This window comes from Sus scrofa, chromosome 6 (assembly GCF_054392235.1).
Source record: "Sus scrofa isolate SSC_HxYL_T2T_F1_AM1 chromosome 6, Sscrofa_HxYL_maternal_Yorkshire_Landrace_v2.0, whole genome shotgun sequence".
Taxonomy (NCBI): Eukaryota; Metazoa; Chordata; class Mammalia; order Artiodactyla; family Suidae; genus Sus; species Sus scrofa.
The window spans coordinates 102,401,189-102,422,678 of NC_139388.1; the positions used below are offsets into that span (position 1 = coordinate 102,401,189).

Genomic DNA, 21,490 nt, shown 5'->3' on the forward strand with positions numbered 1-21,490 from the left:
CGCTGTCTCCCCCCCGCCCCCCCAGAAACACTCAGCAGCAGCGGACATCACGTCCTCGCTGTCCGAGGACCAGGTCCCGGGGCCGTTTCTGGTGATGGTCCTCATCCAGTTTGGAACCATGGTGGTGGACCGGGCGCTGTACCTCAGGAAGACGGTGCTGGGCAAGGTCATCTTCCAGGTCATTCTGGTCTTCGGAATTCACTTCTGGATGTTCTTCATCTTGCCTGGCGTGACCGAGAGGTAAGGTCTGCGGCAGCCAGAGCCGTGCGGCCCTCTTTGCACGAGCCTCTTTCATAAGGATGGGGGCCCGACAGAACCGCCCGGTGCCGGCAGAGGCATGTGGCCGGGCAAGTGAGGGGTTTTCATCAATATTGAATTCAGTGTGTGTTCAAGGTGCAGGCAGATTCCTGGGAAATACGTCACCGCGTTTCATCAGCATTCACAGACGTAGCGCTCTCAGAACAGGGAGGGACAGCTCAGCAGACAGAGCACACCTGGGGCCACTACACCTGAGCAGGGGCGGAGGCAGGCTGCACCGTGGTCCTGGGCGCATGACTGAGGGAATGAGAGGATGCAGGATGGTGCCGTTGACCAAGCGGATGGAAAGAACAGAGGCAGTTAATCTGGTAGAGAAGACGGAGGGGTGGGGGCAGGCGGTGATGGCATCTGCCCCACGGGGCGGTGCTCAGGGTTAAACGCAGCAGCATCTGGAAGCACAGGGCTGGAGCATCACACCTCACGGCACCACTGCATTAATACAGCTCTCGCTGCTGGGCAGTGGCGATGTCTGTGGACACTGAGGATGGGCTCCCAGGACTCAGGACACCGTGAGGCCACAAAACTGTGTCCATGCAGGTCCGTCCTTCTTGGAGCTCACCTTTGGGCCTCACCTAACAGCCGTCGCTGGTGCAGCAGCCTCTCCTGCCTTTGTTTTCAGATCTTTAACTTGAGATGAGTTGGGGGCACCTTCATAGGAATTTTTTAATGATTCGATTTTCTGGCCTCGCCTTTGGCCTTTGAAGGGATCCTCTGTGTGAAGAGAATTTATCGAATTGACTTTCAGCATCAGAGGGGCGATGAGGCTTTTTTTTTTTATCCTAACCTGGTGTCTTTTTCTGCCAGAAGAGTACTCCATGCCTTCGCTTTCCTGTGCTTTCACATTTTAGGAAATTTAGCCAGAACCTGGTGGCCCAGCTGTGGTACTTCGTGAAGTGCGTGTACTTCGGGCTGTCCGCCTACCAGATCCGCTGTGGCTACCCCACGCGCGTCCTCGGGAACTTCCTCACCAAGAGCTACAACTACGTCAACCTCTTCCTTTTTCAGGGGTAAGGGTGCCCCGTGCCGACACAGCCACAGACAGAGCGGGCTGGCCCTGGGAGGGGGCTCAGTCCCTTCCTGGGAAGGGGTGCAGAGGAAGCTGACGGCCAGTGATTCACTGGGGCCCCTTGGGCGTGCACACCCAAGAGCAGGTGTGCCTCTCAAGACACCTTTCTGTGTGGTTGCCACCCACCTGGCCAGGATGCTGCTTTAGGGCCAGCTGCTCCGGTTAATTTTCTGTTTCTGAAACCTGTATAATTAGGATGATAATACTTCTAGATGACACATAGGGGGTCCATGATCCTAAGTGTTAATGTGGTTCTGGGAACAGAGCAACAGAATATTTGGAATCTGGACTGTTCCAGGATATCTGGAATGTTGCTTGTGCAAGAAGCCATCCATCATGGGGGCATTTATGCCACCTAATACTGCCTGTCACCAAGTTGAATGTCATGGGACTTGCCTGTTCCTGGAAGTAAGTTACAGCCACTCGCACGGACACATTGGCTCTTCCATGTGAGGGTTTCCTGGTGACACCTCCTCCCAGTTCCCACGGAGATTACACCTCAGTGTGAGGCGTCAGGCTGCTCCGGCCCCCAAGCACCAGGTGTAGAGACCAGGGACTCCATCTTGGACGCTGTTGTGTGTGCTCAGATGCTGAGAATCATCACACGTGTAGTTTCACTGAGCGCTGCTCGGGTGGGGAGGGGCCTGACCCTTCAGGGGGCTGGACTAGTGCTCGCCCCCAAGGCTGAGGGGGCTCAGGGAGAATTCCGAGTGGCAGACCATGCTCCTGGGAGAGTCTGGAGGACATCCCCACCCCCCCCAGGAAGAGCTCCGTGTCCCAGACACCAGAGGAGCCCAGGCCAGCCCACCCCCAAGCCAACACAAGGGGCCAGGCCAGGGGGCCCATAGACTGAGTCACCCAGTAAGTCCCCAGCCCTGACTCTGCTGTGTCCCTCGTGACCCTTCTGCTCCCTGTGACTTCTCACCTGCCCACATCGTTCCCTGAGCAACCCTTCCTGACTCGTTCAATGGCACAGGCTCCATAATTCAATAATTTTATCACCAACAGATTCTCGTAGTGTCAGGGTTAAAAAAATGAAGTTGTGTTTCTTTGCAAATGATATGATCTTTTAAAAAATAATTTTTAAATACTTTATGAAGTATAGTTGATCTACAGTGTCATGTTAGTTTTGGCTGTACAGTACAGTGATTCAGTTATACATATATACATATACTATATAAATATATATATACACTCAACATTTTGTAATAACCTATAAAGGAAGAGAATCTCAAATATTCTTTATATATATACTATATATACTTATATAAATATAAGTACTTTATATAAAATACTATTATATGTACATCCTTATTCAGATTCTTTTTCCCTAGAGATTATTACAAAATATTGAGTGTAGTTCCCTGTGCCAGACAGTGGGTCCTTGTTGTTCATTATTTTTATACATAGTAGTATATATATATGTGTTAAGCCCAACCTCCTAATTTATCCCTTCCCCCAATATGATCTTGTATGGAGAAACTCCTAAAGACTCACTCAAAACCTATTGGAAATAATCAGCATTTTCGATATAGTTGCAGGATATAAAATCAACATACAGAAATCAGTTGTTTCTCTGTGTTTACAATGAAACATCTGAACAAGGCATAAAGAAGACTCTCCCTTTCGTGATAGCATCAAAAAAAGTAAAATACTTAAAAATAAGTTTAATCAGGAGTTCCCTGGTGGCTCAGTGGGTTAAGGATCCAGCATTGTCACTGTAGCAGCTTGAGTTGCTGCTGTGGCAAGGATTCAACCCCAGTCCTGGGAACTTCCTCATGCCGTGAGTGCAGCCAAAAAAAAAAAAAAAAAAAAAAAAAAAATTAAGCAGAGAAGTTAAAGATTTGTGCAATGAAAATGTTAAGACTTTTAATGAAACAAATGGAAGACCCTTCAAACTTACTTATAAAGGAAATTCCAGTCTGTTAAAACCATCAGCCAAAAGAAGGGAAAATACTAGTCTATATATTGGAGTTTTCATGAAAAGCAGTTGTATTCCAAGTTGGATTTCACCATAATAGTCACCTTGAGAATTTTTTCTAAGCCTTCAGGGCTGAAACAATCAGGCTCTCCAGAGCCCCAAAGCTTGGCCAAGTGACAGGGCCAACCCACAACTGACCCTCTAATGTATGTGGTTTCTGCCAGGTTCCGCCTTGTTCCTTTTCTGACGGAGCTGAGGGCCGTGATGGACTGGGTGTGGACAGACACGACCTTGAGCCTGTCCAGCTGGATCTGCGTGGAGGACATTTATGCACACATATTCATCCTAAAGTGTTGGCGGGAGTCAGAAAAAGTAAGCCAGTGAGAATGCCTCAGCCCTGTTTGTTTCTCTTAGATACAGGCTGGTTGCAAGATCAATAGAAACTTCTGCGATTTTGTGGCCAAATAAATGGAGATAAGAGGCAAAAACTCTTAGGACCTTTAAACACCCCTTTGGTGTCACCCCTACAGCCCTGGGGGTCTTGGACCTGCTGCTGCCTCAATGAGAATAGAGGCCAGATCCGTGCTTTTTGGCAGTCATGCACAGTAGTTATTTTAAGAAGTGATATGTTGCCATATGACCCAGTAGTTCTTACCTGGCTCATCTGGAGCAGGAGGGAGTGGGGTGACAGGAGGAAGGTGGGGTCGATGGCTTTGGGTTCAGACTCCCCACTGACTCACCCTTTGAGGACGGACAGACCCTTAAAGGAAATTAAAGTGCAAACATCTGCTTATTCTGCCAGATTGCATATGAAGGTTTAACCATGGCTAAAATTACTGTTACTTAAGGGATTTTTCCAAAGTTTAACCTATGAAGCAGGAGCCTGTTATTAATAATAGCAATAAACAGACAGACCACCCCTGCCATCATGGGCTGAGGGGCGTGAGATACTTGTTTTTCTCATGTTGATAACTCTTTCTTTGGAAAAGGCCCCTCTGGTCCATATAGTTTCTAATGTCTCCTGGAGCTTCTGGGAGTTGCAACCCTGAGGTCATGGGGTCTGTTGTACTGGCCTCTGGTTTTATGGGTTTTGAGAAGGAGATGGGGGCTGGCTTATATTTAAAATCATCATATCATGATTTTTAAGGGACAGAGGAGTTACTATAATGACGGCATCTGAGAGCCTTTCTACCAAAGGGACATTTAGGGTAGCAGTTAGGGTAACAAAGGGTCTGGAAATCATGATATGTGAGGAAAAGCAGGTAGAACCTGGAACTGATGTGGAAAACCAAGGGGAGGCTAAAATAATAGCTGTTTTTAACTATGGGAAATGTTGGAAAATAGATACACATTCATTAGTTTCTGAGACTCAAGGAAAGAGAATTAAGACAAGGAGGCAAAAGTCAGGTAAGTTTCACTGGAACATGAAGAACTGTCTAGTAACAAAGCTGCCCTATCACAGATGGGCTACCTCGGGCGTGATCCCCAAGGGGTGTGACTACACACAGTCACACAGAGAGTTCCTGTCGTGAGACTCCCATAGAGGGTCTGGGTCTACCCCAGCTCCTGGAGTCATGTATTAAACACATACCACGTCATTTGTCTGCTGCCACCAACAAAGGACCTCAGAACGTAGGGGCTTGACAATAACCATTTTGTCAGCTCCCAGTGCTAGGGGTCAGCATTCTGGGCTGGGCACCACTGGACAGCCTTGCCAGAGCCCCTCCTGGAACCGCTGTGTCAAAGGGACAGAGCACAAGCCGGGAAAGGCAAGGGAGATTCCGGTGCAGGAAGGGGGAGGCGAGAGAATAACGTGAGGATGAAGGGGTTGGAGGAAAGGACCAGAAGGAAAAGAAAGATGAACCTTCTTAACGTCACAGCCAAAGGAGGAAGGTCCAGACAGGGGTGGGGAAAGCAGAGAAGCCCAGGCTTAGATGGGCAGGTTAATGGTGCCAGGGAGGACCGGCCACCCTACCAGCTGGAGAAAGAGGCAGGTTGTGAACCAACTGCTGGGAGGGTCTGTCCTCTCCATGTCAGGGCAGGCTGAGGGCCAGCCCCCCAAGGCCCGGAGCCTGCCCAGGGAGCCAGACCCCAAGGCAGATAGGATGGGGGCTGCCATCCCACACAGCCTCCCGCCCACATTTCACGGGAGCCACTGTGGCTGCCCCACTCCCTGCTCACATGTGCCTTTCACCACCCATGAGCCAACAGGGGACCACAGTGGGGGTCATGCCGTTGCCCACCCTCCTTATGAAGGACAGGGTCTCCGGCCTAGAACACACGCACTCCGCCCGATGAAGGGCTCACAATCCTCTTTGTTATCTTTAAAAAATAAAAAGCCTTGGAGTTCCCGTCATGGCTCAGTGGTCAACGAATCCCACTAGGAACCATGAGGTTGTGGGTTCGATCCCTGGCCTTGCTCAGTGGGTTAAGGATCCGGCGTTGCCATGAGCTGTGGTGTAGGTCGCAGTCACGGCTCGGATCCCACGTTGCTGTGGCTCTGGTGTAGGCCGGCGGCTACAGCTCGAGTTAGACCCCTAGCCTGGGAACCTCCATATGCCAAGGGAACGGCCCTAAAAATGGCAAAAAGACAAAAAAAAAGAAAAGAAAAGAAATAAAAAGCCTCATTTTAGCGTATCACCCCTCCAGGAATATACACCCCCATCTCACACTGAGTCAGCGGCTGTTCAGAGCGGTGCCTTTTCAGCCACTCCGGTGAAGCTTCCTGCGAGAGTCAGGTGTGGGGAGGCTGTGCTAAGGGAGCCAAAAGCACTCTGGCCCCGGTTCTGCTCCATCCCCACTAAGGACGGAGACACCGGGGTGACAGGGCTTGTCTCGTGTGAAGCAGGAGAGCAGGCCCTTTTAAAGCCAACTTCTCCTGGACTGATTCCTTGTGGGAGGTGATTTGCTCCTGAGCTTTATGGACGCCCTTTCTGGGGCAAGAACAACTTCCTGAAAGGCAGAGTTCGCCGGCAGGCCCAGGGCTCAGGACACGCACCCGACCCGATTCCCTGAAAACCAGAGGCTTATGCAGCAGAGGACTCAATCCCTTGGTCATAAGTCCATGCCCAGCAAACTTGCCACCCCGCAAACCCACCCAGCCTCTTTAAGGGGAAAGTTGCTTGGGCTGCGATGCGCCCATGGTGCCACCACCGTGGACGTGTAGGAGCTCCTCATAGCCCCACATCCCTGCTCACCTTGTGCCCAGGTTGGAATGGGGTTGGTTCAGAGCAGATTCAAGACCAAATTTAGGGACCACCTGCAGAAAGAGCGCCTGCCCTTTCCCCCAGCCCACCTGCCTGAGCCGTGGCCCGTCTGTTGCAGAGGTACCCGCAGCCCCGGGGGCAGAAGAAGAAGAAGGTGGTCAAGTATGGCATGGGTGGCATGATTATCGTGCTGCTCATCTGCATCGTCTGGTTTCCCCTGCTCTTCATGTCTCTCATCAAATCAGTCGCCGGGGTGATCAACCAGCCCCTGGATGTCTCGGTCACAATTACCCTGGGCGGGTACCAGGTAATTGCGTGCCTTCTCGGGGTCTCCCTGCCCCCCACCCAGACCTTGCCTAGCACAGGGCTCCACCCAGAGGGTACTTACTTAGGTTTGACTTGTTCCCTGTCTGATTTTGACTGTTCTGCGAACACGTAATTATGAACTGGAGTGCAGTTCATATAATTATGAACTAGGAGGCAGTGAAGTAATTATGAACTGGAGTAATTATGAACTGGGGTGCAGGAGGCAGTGAAGAGATGGTCTGTCTGGTGTTAGGGACAGGGACCATCACTTCACAGAGCCATCACGGAGGCCAGCGCCATCAGGGTCCTCCCTGAGTCCCATTGCAGAAATGTTTTTCTCGGAACCCAGGATGCAGAGAAGAGCTTTGGGATACTAACCCCTCCGTGTGTCTTTGTTTTCCAGCCTATTTTCACCATGAGTGCCCAGCAAAGCCAGCTGAAAGTTATGGACCAGCCCAAGTTTAATAAATTTATGAAAGCTTTTTCTAGGGACACTGTAAGTAAACACGTGCGGTCAGTCTCTACGAAGACCTGTCATCTGGGCCAGCTGACTGGGTGTCACCTTAGTGACCACTTGGCTGTGGCCTGAGCTGCCAGCCACAACTTCCAGGGGGCATCAGGTGTACCCCAGCAGGTTCTTGGCCTCTGGCCACTTGGATCCTCTAAGGTGTTATGTCTGTATTATCAGACCTAAGTGTTAGTAAACAATTTTAATTCAGAGCATTTTCGTCTTAAGCACAACAGGGGTTGCTCCTTTTTAATTTTTTAAAATTTGTTAAATTGTGGTGGATTTTGACCCCTTTGGCTATAGGTCTACTTTAGGAATCTCTCCTAAAGAAGTAATTCAAAATATATATATATATAAAAAAAAAAGGGAGTTCCCGTCATGGCGCAGCGGTTAACGAATCCAACTAGGAACCATGAGGTTGCGGGTTCGGTCCCTGCCCCTGCTCAGTGGGTTAACGATCCGGCGTTGCCGTGAGCTGTGGTGTAGGTTGCAGACGCGGCTCGGATCCCGCGTTGCTGTGGCTCTGGCGTAGGCCAGTGGCTACAGCTCCGATTCGACCCCTAGCCTGGGAACCTCCATATGCCACGGGAGTGGCCCCCAAAAATAGCAAAAAGACAAAAAAAAAAAAAAAATATATATATATATATATAGGGAAAGCTCTATGCAGGCACCTGGTTGCGGTGGCCTTCTCTGTATCAGTAAAAACTGGAAGCAACTAGGGAATTCAGCAAGTAGGAACTGGCTGAATAAATTATGGCAGATTTTCCAAGCAACTTCCTTTGTAACAAGACAGTCATTGCAGAGACTACTCGTGGCATGAAAATGTCTCACAGTGAAATATAAATTTGAAAGGATGCTATTATTTTTTAAATGATCAAAAAATTGGGAGTTCCCATTGTGGCTCAGCAGAAATGAACTCAGCTAGTATCCATGAGGATGCAGGTCCGATCCTTGGCCTCACTCAGTGAGTTAAGGATCCCAGGCAAGTTGCTATGGCTGTGGTGTAGGCCAGCAGCTACAGCTCTGTTTGACCCCTAGCCTGGGAACTTCCATATGCTGCAGGTGCGGCCCTAAAAAAGCAAAAAAAAAAAAATAATTAAACAAAGTAAAATAAAATAAGTTTGGCATCCTCTACTGTATAAAACAGGGATATGTTACTCTTTTCTCTAGATTCTATAATTTTATTAATATGATAGCATGATTCTTCATCATTTAAATTTACTTGACAAATAGTGAATTTTTAAAGTGAGTGGACAAACAGGTGCTTTTCTCTTTTATCAAATCATCGGCCTGTGATGTACACTCTCAAAACTGATCTCAAGGGGTGGCAGCTGTGAGGAAGGGCCAGGCTGTCCTGGGTAGATTAAATTTCACTCTCATGAAAGGCACGTTCCTTGGTAGTTGATACATTTCTTTCTTTAGTGCATCTGATTTTTTTCTTTTTTTATCATTTATTTGCATATATATTTTTTTCTACTGTACACTATGATGACCCAGTTACACATACACGTATACATTCTTTTTTCTCACATTACGTGTTCCATCATAAGTGACTAGACAGAGTTCCCAGGGCTACACAGCAGGATCCCATTGCTAATCTATCCCGAAGGCAACATTCTGCATCTATTTACCCCAAGCTCCCAGTCCCTCCCACTCCCTCCCCTTCCCCCTTGGCAACCACAAGTCTATTCTCCAAGTCCATGATTTTCTTTTCTGTGGAAAGTTTCCTTTGTGCCATATATTAGATTCCAGATATAAGTGATGTCATATGGTATTTGTCTTTCTCTTTCTGACTTACTTCACTCAGGATGAGAGTCTCTAGTTCCATCCATGTTGCTGCAAATGGCATTATTTTGTTCTTTTTTATGGCTGAGTAGTGTTGTTTACTGTTTAATTAAATGATTCGTGGCTATGGGTGGGCTCTGTCACCCCTGGGGCTTGGGGATGCGGCTGGGAGCTGTTAGTGCCGCAGAACACACCTGACCCATCGCAGGGATGTGCCTTTCAGAGGAAGAAAGACCTTGATATGGTCAGTTAAGAGGAGGAGCAGTTACTGTCTTACACATCCTCAGGAATATGATCTATTTACGCACGTGTATTTGTGTGCACGCAGGGTGCTATGCAATTTCTGGAAAATTATGAAAAAGAAGACATAACAGTAGCAGAACTGGAAGGAAACTCAAATTCTTTGTGGACCATCAGCCCCCCCAGTAAGCAGAAAATGATAAGCGAACTCATGGACCACAATAGTAGCTTCTCTGTTGTTTTTTCATGGAGTATTCAGAGGTAGTTACTGTATTTCCGTGCATAATTTCCCCCTTTCCCCAGTCTGATCTTGGGGTGGGGTGGGGGGTGTGGAAGGATAGAAAAATCAGAGTAATGTGTGGATCTTGGTTGACGTGACCTTGGGAACATTTATTCGATGCTATAGCTAATTTCTGTCTATTAAATAATGATTTGCCTGAGAGTCAAATGAAGAAATTTTTCGTTTTCCTTTTTTCTAATAACTTCAGCTTTAAGGAGGCTGGCAGCGAGCTCTGTGAACAAGAGAGAAAGAAAGAAAGAAAAAAAGAGGGTGATGACTCAAAAAATGAAATCGAGTCAGGTAGATTGTTAGATTTCCTTGAGCTTGGAGTTTGGTCTCAATAATAAAAAAAACTTGCTAGAGCTCCCACTGTATCTCAGTGGGTTAAGAACCCAACTAGTGTCCATGAGGATGTGGGTTCAATCCCTGGTCCAGTGTTGCTGCAAGCTGCACATGGGGCTCGGATCCGGCATTGCTGTGGCTGTGGTGTATGCCAGCTGCTGCGGCTCCGACTCAGCCCCTAGTCTGGAAATTTCCATATGCCACAGGTGCAGCCCTAAAAAAAAAAAAAAAAAAAAAAAAGGGTAAAGAATTTGCAGTCCCCTTGCCTGCCTCCAGCAGGGGCTGCAGCTCTTCCCTCCAAGCAAAGGGCACCTTGGCAGTCCTAGGACAGGTGAGCCCCAGGAGATTCCTTCCCACTAACTGAGCCTCCAGCCAGTGTGTGGCCACCACACAGCCCCTCTCAGGTTCAAGTTCTTGTATCCAAAAGCCCCGACATGTCAGTGGAGCCACTTGGGGGGCCTGGGCACAATACCGCAGCTGAACACCTTAGTTTCTTCCATCGCTCACTGGGCTCAGGACTCTGGGGTGTCACGTGATTGGTTCATTTGGGCCCACAATACCAGCTTCGGGGTTGGGATTAAGAGAGAATCATGATAGGTAAGGAAGAGAGCCTTCTAGAATCTGAATTCACAAGGAAATAGCAAAGAGAGATTTTGAAGGAGGCTGCTCAGGATTTAAAGAACTCATTCTTAAATAAAGTTAACTTTATTTTCTCCTTTTAAATGTCCCGAATCGCTCACTTGGAATTCTCTACTGCCCCCAATGTACATCCTAGCCTTTCCTTGGAAGAGCTCGCCTGCAAAATGGAAGAGCTGCCCCCCAAAATGAAAAATCAATTTCTGATTGAACAGTCTTTTTTTAATTGAGACATAATTGACAGGTAGCATTATTTTAGTTTCAGGAGCACAACATAATGACTTAATTGTTGAATATATTGCAGAATGGTCACCACAAGAAGTCTAGCTTACATCTCTCCACACACAGTTACATTTTTTTTTCTCGTCATGAGCACTTTTAAGATCTGCTGGCTTCGCAACTTTCAAATATGTAAGAAGCATGCACTACAGTCACCACCCTGCACATTCCATCCCTGTGACTTACCTAGGGTATAAGTGGCAGTTTGTACCTGTCGACCCCCTTCACCCATTTCATCCACCCACCCACCCCTGGCCCCCTTCACCTCTGGGAACCACCAATTCATTCTCCGTATCTGTGAGTTCCGGTTTCGTGCAGTTTTCTAAGATTCCACTTAGAAGTGAGATCACACAGTATTTGTTGTTCTCGGACTTCTTTCACCAAACACAAAGCCCTCAAGGTCCATCCATGTTGTCATAATTAGCAAGATTTCATTTTTTTATGGCCAAAAAAAAATCCCCCTGCTTGTATACACCACATCTTCTTTATTCACTTATCTATGGATGGACACTTAGGTTGCTTCCTTATCTTGGCTATTGGAAATAATGCTGCTATGAACATGGGGTGCAGATATCTTTTCAATGTAGTGTTTTCATTTCTTTGGAGAAATACCCAGAAGTGGGTTTGCTTGATTACATGGTAGCTCTATATTTTTAACATTTCGAGGAACCTCCATGCTGTTTTCCACAGTGGCTGCACCAGGTTACATCCCACCAACAGTGAACATCTGTTCCCTGTTCTCCACACCCTCACCAACATGTGCAGTTTGTTGCTTTGTGATGACACCATCCTGACAGGTGTGAGGGGACATCTCATTGTGATCATTCTTTTGAAAACATGGGGTCAGAGTTCCCATCATGGCGCAGTGATTAACGAATCCGACTAGGAACCATGAGGTTGCGGGTTCGATCCCTGGCCTTGCTCAGTGGGTTAAGGATCCGGCGTTGCTGTGGCTGTGGTGTAGGCTGGCAGCTGTAGCTCCGATCGGCCCCCTAGCCTGGGAACCTCCATAGGCCATGGGAGCGTCTCTAGAAAAGGCAAAAGAAAGAAAGAAAGAAAGAAAACGTGGGGTCTATGAATCTCCAGGGAGATGAGCATCGTTGGGTTAATGTGAAGTGTCAGAATCCCTGTGAGAGCGTCAAAGCTGTTTCCCTTGGGGCCCCCACACTCTTCCTCCTCCCCTGTGGTCTGTTTTAAAGGTGTTTCAGCCTCCCTGGATGTGAGTAACTTGACTAAGAGGAGGAGGTAAAGGTGAGGTGGATAGGAAGGTTGGGGTTGACAGCTGTGGACCCAGTGAAACTTGGGGAGATCGGAAGTTCAGTGAGTTTTGAATCTCTCCTACAGACGTCTGAATAACCCCTGACACTGAACTCTTTCTTTTTTCCTTCACAGAAACATGAGTCTGGGTGCAAAAGCAGAAATAGCAACAGATAAGCTTTCTTTTCCTCTTAAAAATAATACACGGAAGAGTATCGCTAAAATGATAGCCGGCAACGACATGGAAAGTTCCACGACGCCGGTGTAAGTTGATCACTGTGCTGGGAAGTGTGTGTATCTAGTGCAGAATCTCCTCTGCAAACATGTGCGTGCGGAGTTCCCGTCATGGCGCAGTGGTTAACGAATCCGACTAGGAACCATGAGGGTGCAGGTTCGATCCCTGGCCTTCCTCAGTGGGTTAAGGATCTGGCGTTGCCGTGAGCTGTGGTGTAGGTCACAGCCACGTTGCTGTGGCTGTGGCTGTGGCGTAGGCCTGTGGCTACCTCGGATTAGACCCCTGGCCTGGGAACCTACATATGCCATGGGAGCGGCCCTAGAAATGGCAAAAAGACCAAAAAAAAAAGACCCTGGGGAATTCATTTGTCTTCAGAGATTTCTGATGATAGTGGAGACCTAGCAGCTGACGGCTGCACGTTGCATAGTTACAGGAAGACCCACACTCTTATTTGTTTGAAATGAGGTCCAAAAGAGCCACAAAAATTCACTGTTACGGAGGTAAAACAACAAACACATAATCACCTATCTCTCTCTTGATGCCCAGGACCATAGAGAGGATTTACCCGTACTACGTGAAAGCCCCCAGCGACTCAAACTCCAAGCCTATAAAGCAACTTCTGTCTGGTAAGAATGAGGAGAGTGGGTTCAGAGCCTTTCTTAACCTTGCTCTTGTTCAGCCTCTCTGGTTTGCATCTGCAGCCTTTATCATGCTCCTTTGCAGCTCCTTTTTCCCTGTGACTTGGGGACTTAAATTCCATGGTTAGAATCTGTTTACTTGTTTCTGTGAGCAGCCGTATCTTTGGCAGAAAACTCCCTCACACAGCGTGAATTCTGAAGGCCCCACAGTAAGAACAGTAAAGAGATAGCAAGAAATGGACCTGATTCAGCCCAAGGGTGATGGAGGACCAGTAGTAGGTCTCCATCCATTAAACTTCTCACACAGCAAAACTCAGCTCAAACGTTCCCTCCTCCAGGAAGCCCTCGGGGATCATACCAACAAGAAGTGGTCTCTCCCAGCTAACAGGCCTCACCGGTGAAGGTCCTGTGGGGGTGGCCACGTGCCCATGAATGAGTTTGTGGATATGGCCCTTCTCATTGAGCTGGGCTGCATGGGACTTGATGACCCTGTAGCACCTCTTAGAGTGCCTTCCTCTTCAAAGACACTTGGTGAGCGACGGTAACAGGAAGGGATCCGTTCAACCAAAAGTCAGTTGTTGCAGAGGTTCCGTGTAGCTCTGCAGGTTACGAAGCCGATGCTGTCTCCATGAGGATGTGGGTTCGATCCCCGGCCTCACTCAGTGGGTTAAGGACCCGGTGTTGTCCTGGCTGTGGTGTGGATCGCAGATGCAGCTCCGATTTGACCCCTAGCCTGGAAATTTTAAATGACCACTTAGTTGTCTGGAATTACCAGCAAAGATGCCCCAGCAATGGGTCTCCGCCTCTCCCTGGACTTTGGCTGCAGTGTCACGTAGCAACAGGCCTGGCCCCTTAGCAGACAGGAGAGACCCCTCCACCCCAGGCCCACGCCTCCTTTTCCACTGGCAGAGTTGACATGCCCACGTGTCCCCATCCCGGAACCCTCCGCCTCTAGCCAGGGTTTGCTATCCGGGAGCTGTTTGATCAATGCACATTAACTCTTTCATCTCTCCTGCTAATTTGCTGTCACGTTTCTCCTTCTCCAGAAAATAATTTCATGAACATCACCATCATTTTGTCCAGAGACAATACGACGAAGTCGAACAGTGAGTGGTGGGTTCTCAACCTGACTGGAAATAGATTATACAACCAGGAAGCCCAGGCCCTGGAGCTGGTGGTCTTCAACGACAAGGTCAGCCCCCCTAGCCTGGGGTTCCTGGCCGGCTACGGGTAAGGCACCATCCAGCAACCAGCAGTTATGAGCATTCACCTCTGCGTCTCAGCAAGTGGAGCAGGCTAAGTCTTTTGTCTTCTTAGACTTCTCAACTGTTATGGCTGTATTATTAGAATTTGCAGATTCTTGGCCTTCCTTTTCTTTTCTTTTTGTCTTCTTAGGGTCACACCCGAGGCATATGGAGGTTCCCAAGCCAGGGGTTGAATTGGAGCTGTAGCTGCCGGCCTACACCACGGCCACAGCCACAGCAACGCCAGATCTGAGCCACATCTGCAACCTCCATCACAGCTCATGGCAATGCCGGATCCTTAACCCACTGAGTGAGGCCAGGGATCATACCTGCATCTTCATGGATGCTAGTCAGATTTCATTCCTGCTGAGCCACAATAGGAACTCCCAGAGTCTTGGCCTTTCATTTTAAAAACTGCAGAGCCAAAGTCCCAAGAAGTTAAAATGCCCCGTATGAATCACACTACCAAGGACGGGACCAGACCTTAACTTACAGCTTCTTGACTTCCTGTTACAGCAGTTTGGTGCAATTCAGGGTTTGGTTTTGTTTTTCCCAAAAGCAAGATCTTTGTGTTTTTTTTTAATGATATTCTTTTTTAAAAATTTTATTGACGGGTAGTTGATTTACAATGTTGTGTGGATTTCTGCTGTACAGCAGAGTGATTCAGGTATATATTTATATATACATTCTCATATATATATACACCCTACATATCCATTCCCTTATAGATTATCACAGCATATTGAGTTGAGTTCCCTGTGTTGTACAGCAAGTCCCTATTGACCAATCATTCCAAACACAGCAGGGTGCATAAGCCGATCCCAAACCCCAGGCCATCTCTCCCCCCAGCCCTCCCCTTTGGCAACCATAAGTGTGTTTTCTACGTCTGAGAGTCTGTTTCTATTTTGTAAATAATTTCATTTATATCATTTTTATTAGATTCCACATATAAATGATATCCTACGATATCTGTCTTTGCCTGACTTACTTCACTTAGAATGAGAATTTCTAGGTGCATCCATGTTGCTATAAATGACTTGATTGCCCTCTTTTTATGCCTGTGTACAGTTCAGGTTTTTTGTTTGTTTTTTTTTTGTCTTTTTGCTTTTTCTTTGGGCCACTCCCGCAGCATATGGAGGTTCCCAGGCTAGGGGTCCAATCGGAGCTGTAGCTGCCAGCCTACGCCAGAGCCACAGCAACGCGGGATCCAAGCCGAGTCTGCACACTACACCACAGCTCACGGCAACGCTGGATCGTTAACCCACTGAGCAAGGGCAGGGACCGAACCCGCAACCTCATGGTTCCTAGTCGGATTCGTTAACCACTGCGCCATGACAGGAACTCCCAGTTCAGGGTTTAAACTAAAAGTCGGCATGGAGTTATCTCTTTTCTCCTTACGTTTCCTCCTGACCTTAGCAGATAGAGGGTCAGTTAAAAATCACAGTTTTGGATATGCCTGTCGTTCCCACTTCATCATGTTCTGACACTTAAATCCTAGGTCAGGCACATCCCCTACAAGACACTAGTAGAAAGTTTTGCGTTTCTCAGAATGATCTTCTGCCCAGATTTTATTTTAAACATGAATCTCTGAGAAAGGTGGAAAAGTCCTAAGCACAAAAAAGTGTGGAGCTCCCGCACTTTTCCTGCAGTGGAAACGAATCCGACTAGGAACCATGAGGTTGCCAGTTCGATCCCTGGCCTTGCTCAGTGGGTTAAGGATCTGGCATTGCCATGATCTGGCATTGTAGGTCACAGACACCACTCAGATCCTGCGTTGTGTGGCTGTGGCATAGGCTGGCGGATATAGCTCCGATTTGACCCCTAGCCTAGGAACCTCCACATGCTGAGGGTGCGGCCCTAAAAAAGCAAAAAAGAAAAGCATCTATAGTACAATGGCATTTCTACTGCATATTTTATGTAGCTCATGTATATAAAATATGCAGGAAAACTAGCTGCAGTTCATACATGAAACTGTTAACATTGGTTGTTTCCAGAATGTGAGATTTCAAAGGACTTTTATTTTTCAAGTTTTATAGGTCTGTAACGTGTAAGTTTTTTTTTTTTACAAAGATCATGTACTACCTTTTTAACAGAAAAAAAGTACGTGTTTTCACCAAAGAGAAAAAAAAATGCAAGATTTGGTAAGTCTGTCTGTCGTATCTTACATGGAGTTTGAGAAAAGATGTTACTAGTTTTTCTTTAGGTGTGTTCTATTAACTATATCTAACTGCTAGATCCAATTTCTACCTCTTTTTTTTTTTCTTCGCAGCATTATGGGATTATATGCTTCAGTTGTCTTGGTGATTGGGAAGTTTGTCCGTGAATTCTTCAGTGGGATTTCTCACTCCATCATGTTTGAAGAGCTTCCAAATGTGGATCGGATCTTGAAGCTGTGCACAGATATTTTTCTAGTTCGAGAGACCGGGGAGCTGGAACTGGAGGAGGATCTCTATGCCAAATTAATATTCCTGTACCGTTCGCCAGAAACCATGATCAAATGGACCAGAGAGAAAACAAACTGACGCCCCAGGCCACAGCCTGCAAGCCAAGTTAACCCGGGGATTTTCAAAAGAAAAAGAAAAAAAAAAGAAAAGAAAAGCACAATATTCTCCTAAGAGCTCAGCATTTCTCATCCGATGGAAATGGTTTCTCTCCCGACAGGTGCACAGGGCGTGGGCTTCCTTCTGCGGTCGGAGCTGCCTGGAGAGTGAAGACACTGCTAGAAAGTTCCACGTAATTCCATTTCTCTGAAATCAGGGCTATGTGCTTTATGTTTTAGTCCACGGGGTCTTGTGTTGTGTTGGATGGACTATGTGCAGGGGTTGTTTATGGGTCTCGTCCCTCAGAGAAACAGAGCAGGAGACGGAGGAGGAAGGAAAGACTTGTCCTGAGGGACAGCGCCCTCCAGAAGCGATGCTACAATGCAGGGCTCTCTGCGCCCCAATACACAACATAATGGGGGAGGGGGCTGATGACTTCAACGCATATTTCTAGGGGAAGGATGGAGGGAGCCAGTGACCCATGGCGATGCCAGTGGAAGGAAAAGCCTCATTCTAAGCAAAAAGATAACCTTAGTGACACTCGTACTGCCTTATCTTAACCGAAGACTAAGAAAATCTTTCCCTTAAACACCAGTGACTTCTCAGGAAAAAAAAAAAGAAAAAAGAAAAAAAAAAAAAAAGCAGCAAAACAAATATATGGACGTGGCGTTGCTGAGGCCCAGCTGGTGACTCATTCCCAGGTGGTGGCTTTTCTGGTTCAGAGAGTTACTGCCCCACCCCCACCTCTATGAAGCCCAGACCCCAGAGGGAGGTGACAGATGCCACCCGGCTGGAGGGGGGGGGTCCCTTGGACTTGTCACTCTTACAACCAAGGTCTGAGCTCTCCTCCACACCCCCCCACCCCTGGCTTCCTCCCATTTCCATGACTCACCGCAGTGGTTTTTCCAGTATGTGACATTTTCTCCCTGTTTTTCAGGTATATCAACGAGTTTACATATTCCAATCCACATTTTTACATCTGAGACGGGTTTTTTAAGTTCCTAATTATGAAAGAAATATGTATATTGCGCTTGGGGAAATAAAAAAACGGCCTTTTCTTAAATTATTATTATTGATCATACCACCTCTTCATTAAGTAGCAATGTAGCATGACAAATCCATGATTGAAATGTAGTTTTCATTCCATATTAAAATACAGTTTCTGAGAAGAATCACTGAATGGCCTAGAATATGTCCCAAAAAATGATCTTCTGTAGTTTGGGTTCAGGACTGACTTAAAATAAAGCACATCCTGCAAAGTCACTTTAGGAATACTCTTCATTCTGCCTTATTGCATGAAATCAGAAAAGCAACTGTTTTCTGTACTCTGTACAAGGAGCTAAAAAAGTCAGCTGGGATAAGAATCCGCTTCTTGGTGGTTTTCTTGTTGGTTTTCTCGTGTGGGTGCTCTATAAAAATAACATAAGCAGGAAACAACTGGTGACAAGTTCACTTCCGAGAAGGAAGCTATGACAGTGAGTATGGAGCTTGGAAAACATCAGAGTTCAGATGACGGCCAGTGTCTGCTAGAGCATCTGTGCAAACCCATCCTTGAGCCGCGAGAGCCGTGTGCCCGCCCTCCGCTCGAGAATCAATGCTTCAGTCATCATAGCAATAAACTCAGACCACTCAGGGAGCTCTTTGGCCACGCCCGATCCCCCACAGCAGGAGGCATCTTCCTGCCGGCCCTGCTTGGGAATTCTTCCTTGGAAAACGTCAGCAGGGGCTCTCGAGAGAGGGCCTTACAGCACAGTTCGGAAGGAGGAGCGAGAAACACAGGATGAGAGGGAAGGGAGCCAGGATGGAGAGAACAGGTCTCGCGCGGCTCAAGGGAAAACCTCAGGCGCGGCCGAGGGAGAGGACAGAGGACATGGATGCAAGGTGGTGCTTCCTCAGGCCGGTGCTCAGGGGAACTCGCCCGGAGAACAAGGCCCCCCGGCTGGGACACGGGCCAGCCCAGTTATCTGATCACGTGAAGGGGTTGGTAAGCTGTAAGCGGTCCACTCTCAGACGAGCACCAGGCCTGCCCCGATAACGCTGAACACATGTCCCCTTACAAAATCGCCTGCCACCCTGGAATGAGTCCTTTGGAGATGGCTCTGAGAGGGGCAGTCCTCAAAGACAAATGGGGGTCAGACCAGGCAGGAAGGAGGATGAGGACAAGGGACACAGGGCTGCAACCGCACTTTATCCAGCCTTGGGGGTGCCGGCCAGGTGGGGCCACCCAGCTGGTCCCCGGCGAAGGCCCAACATCTGGATGTTTTATTCATAATTGCCAAAATCTTGGAAGCAGCCAAGGTGTCCATTGGTCGGTGAATGGATAAATCAACTATGTTAGAATCCAGACAATGGACGACTACTCAGCACTAAAAGAAAGAAATGAGCTATCAAGCCATGGAGGAAACTTAAATGCGTGTTTCTAAGTAAACGAAGCCCATCTGAAAAGGCTATGTACTGTATGATTCCAACTATGTGACATTCTGGAAAAAGCAAAACTATGGAGATAATAAAAGATCAGTGGTTGCCAGGAGTGGGGAAGGAGGAAGAGAGGGATGAACAGGCAGAGTTCAGAGGATTTTTAGGGCAGTGAAAATACTGTACAATACTGTGATGGATAGATGTTGTTTGTCCAAACCCAAAGAATGTACAATACCAAAACTGAATTGTAATGTAAACTGTGGACTTGGGGTGACAGTGATGCATCAATGTCAAAGTCATCAATTGTAACAAAAGTACCATCTGGTGGGGCTGTTGATAATGGGGGAGGCTGTGCCTGTGAGGGGCTGGGGGTACATGAGACATCTCTGTACCTTCCTCTCAATTTTGCTGTGAACCCAAAACTGCTCTAAAAATTGTTTCAATAAAAACAGCCATCAGTAATATTGATAAAAGGTCAGTGGAGGGCATGAATGAAAGTGGAACGAGACCAGGAATGTTACAGTGATGCTGTTTGTCCCCATGGAAAAAAACACAGAATAGGGGATTAAAAGTCCTGCCAGACCTTGTCCTTTAACCCCCTTAGTTTAGCCATTATCCCCTGGTTCGCCAAGGATGCGGCCATCCTGCCAGGTGGAGGAACCCCGCCTGGGGACCCCCTCCCTGCTATGGGGACCCCCTCCCCACCCCAGCACACGTCAATAGGTCCATCCTCCATCGCCAACAGCCTGGGAGGTCCTCGCGGGACCTCCACTGGTCAGCCTAGGTTTTGTCCCCAGAAGGCTCTGAAATGGCTCTGAAACTTCACCAATTAAGCCATTTCTGTACCTTTGCATAACTAAGACCAAAGGTTTAGTCCTTATTCAATTTCCCATCACAAACGATGGTCCAGGCACTTTGTCCAGCATCCCCTCTGTGAGGTCCACGGAGAAATAAAATGATAGCCCCTAAGATACTGCAAAATAAAACACTAACGTGGAAATGTCCCACATTTAAAGATAAACCTCCTTTCATAATTTTTCAGGGAGAGAAGAAAGCTAAACTATTAAGTTAATGTCCAAGAATCAAAGAACATTGATTAAATTCTCTTACCTTCATGAGTCAAAAGTCAAAGAGTGGAGGGTCCTGGGCCCCTTCCAGACTCTGCACCTCGGAGGCATGGAGTCCACTTCAGGGCAGCAGTGGGGAATGCGTGGGGTGGGGTCTTCATAGCCCTTTGGTCCTTCGGATGCTAATTCCTCTCAACACCAACTTTCTGATGGTGCCTTATTTTTTAAAGAGTCCAAAAATCTGTAAGATCCACAAAACGTGCCCATAATGACTGAATTTCAAAAGCATTTGAGACCAGTCCCTGTCTCCCTGGCTTTCAAAGGCTGAAACGTGTCTCAGGCGCATAAAGGGCATTGCCAAAACCCAGAGCAGAGGCTCCAAGGAAGACTCGGGGAGGAATCCCATTGGTCTTAGACTGGCTGAGAAGCCTGTCCATCCAGCCAGGTGAGCAGAACCCAAGACGTGACCATGACCTTCCCTCAATGCAGACCTGCATCCCAGACCTGGGGCTGCTGCATCAGCCGGGCGGGAGAAAAACCCCACTGCATCCCAGCTCCTCTCGCAGAGTCACGGCTGGCGGAGCAGGCAGAGGGTGGAGACCTGCAAGCTCAGCGACCACAGCCACAAGGTCTGGCTGGAGACATTCTTACTTCTCACCGGACACATCAGCAGCTCTCCATCCACATTCCCCTTGGGGTCACTGGGGCTGAGGTGATGCCACGGGGCTGGACCTGACATGGAGGACGGCTTCCACCTCCCTTGGGCACAGAATTACTCCGACCTCCAAGCTGGGCGGAGAGCTCTTCCTGGGTGCAGTTAGTTACCCAGCCTGTGGGGAGGCCCTGACTCTCCAGCCTGTGCACCAGGCGCATGGATGCAGCTGGGCCTCTCCACAGCCCCTTCCCCAGGCACAGATGCAGGCTGGGATGTGGGGGCAGCATATGTAGGGCCGCCACCCTGGGCCTGCATGTTGTTAGCACTCGTGGTGCCACAGGACATAGCCGCCCTACAGCTTCCACACAGAGGTCTTGGGGTCAGGGAAGTGGATTTAGGGGGATTTTTACTACGTTGTGGGGAGACTTTCCCTAAAGCCTTTTTCCCAAAAGCTTATTTGCACATGCTGCGCCACGACGGGAACTCCTCACATGCCCATATTTCTAATTCTCATTCCTCCAGGCAAAACAGGATTGCCAGGGAGGAGGC

General features: G+C 48.0%; 1 protein-coding gene across 21 annotated transcripts in view; it reads left to right on the plus strand.

The window, feature by feature from the left end:
* The window catches only part of PIEZO2 (piezo type mechanosensitive ion channel component 2), a 303,672-nt gene extending 283,980 nt beyond the window's left edge, over positions 1–19,692 (plus strand). For 16 of the 21 annotated variants that reach the window (XM_084964032.1, XM_084964038.1, XM_084964036.1 and 13 more), the window contains 10 exons: positions 26–240; positions 1,167–1,325; positions 3,530–3,677; positions 6,630–6,818; positions 7,221–7,313; positions 9,439–9,611; positions 12,280–12,408; positions 12,926–13,005; positions 14,064–14,247; positions 16,531–19,692. In XM_084964032.1, the coding sequence (XP_084820158.1) occupies positions 26–240; positions 1,167–1,325; positions 3,530–3,677; positions 6,630–6,818; positions 7,221–7,313; positions 9,439–9,611; positions 12,280–12,408; positions 12,926–13,005; positions 14,064–14,247; positions 16,531–16,783 (1,623 nt within the window). In that variant the 3' untranslated portion in view covers positions 16,784–19,692. The remainder of the gene's footprint in view (positions 1–25; positions 241–1,166; positions 1,326–3,529; positions 3,678–6,629; positions 6,819–7,220; positions 7,314–9,438; positions 9,612–12,279; positions 12,409–12,925; positions 13,006–14,063; positions 14,248–16,530) is intronic. The other 5 variants (XR_014807528.1, XR_014807530.1, XR_014807531.1 and 2 more) reach the window with 1 other exon arrangement.
* Positions 19,693–21,490: the final 1,798 nt, after the last annotated feature.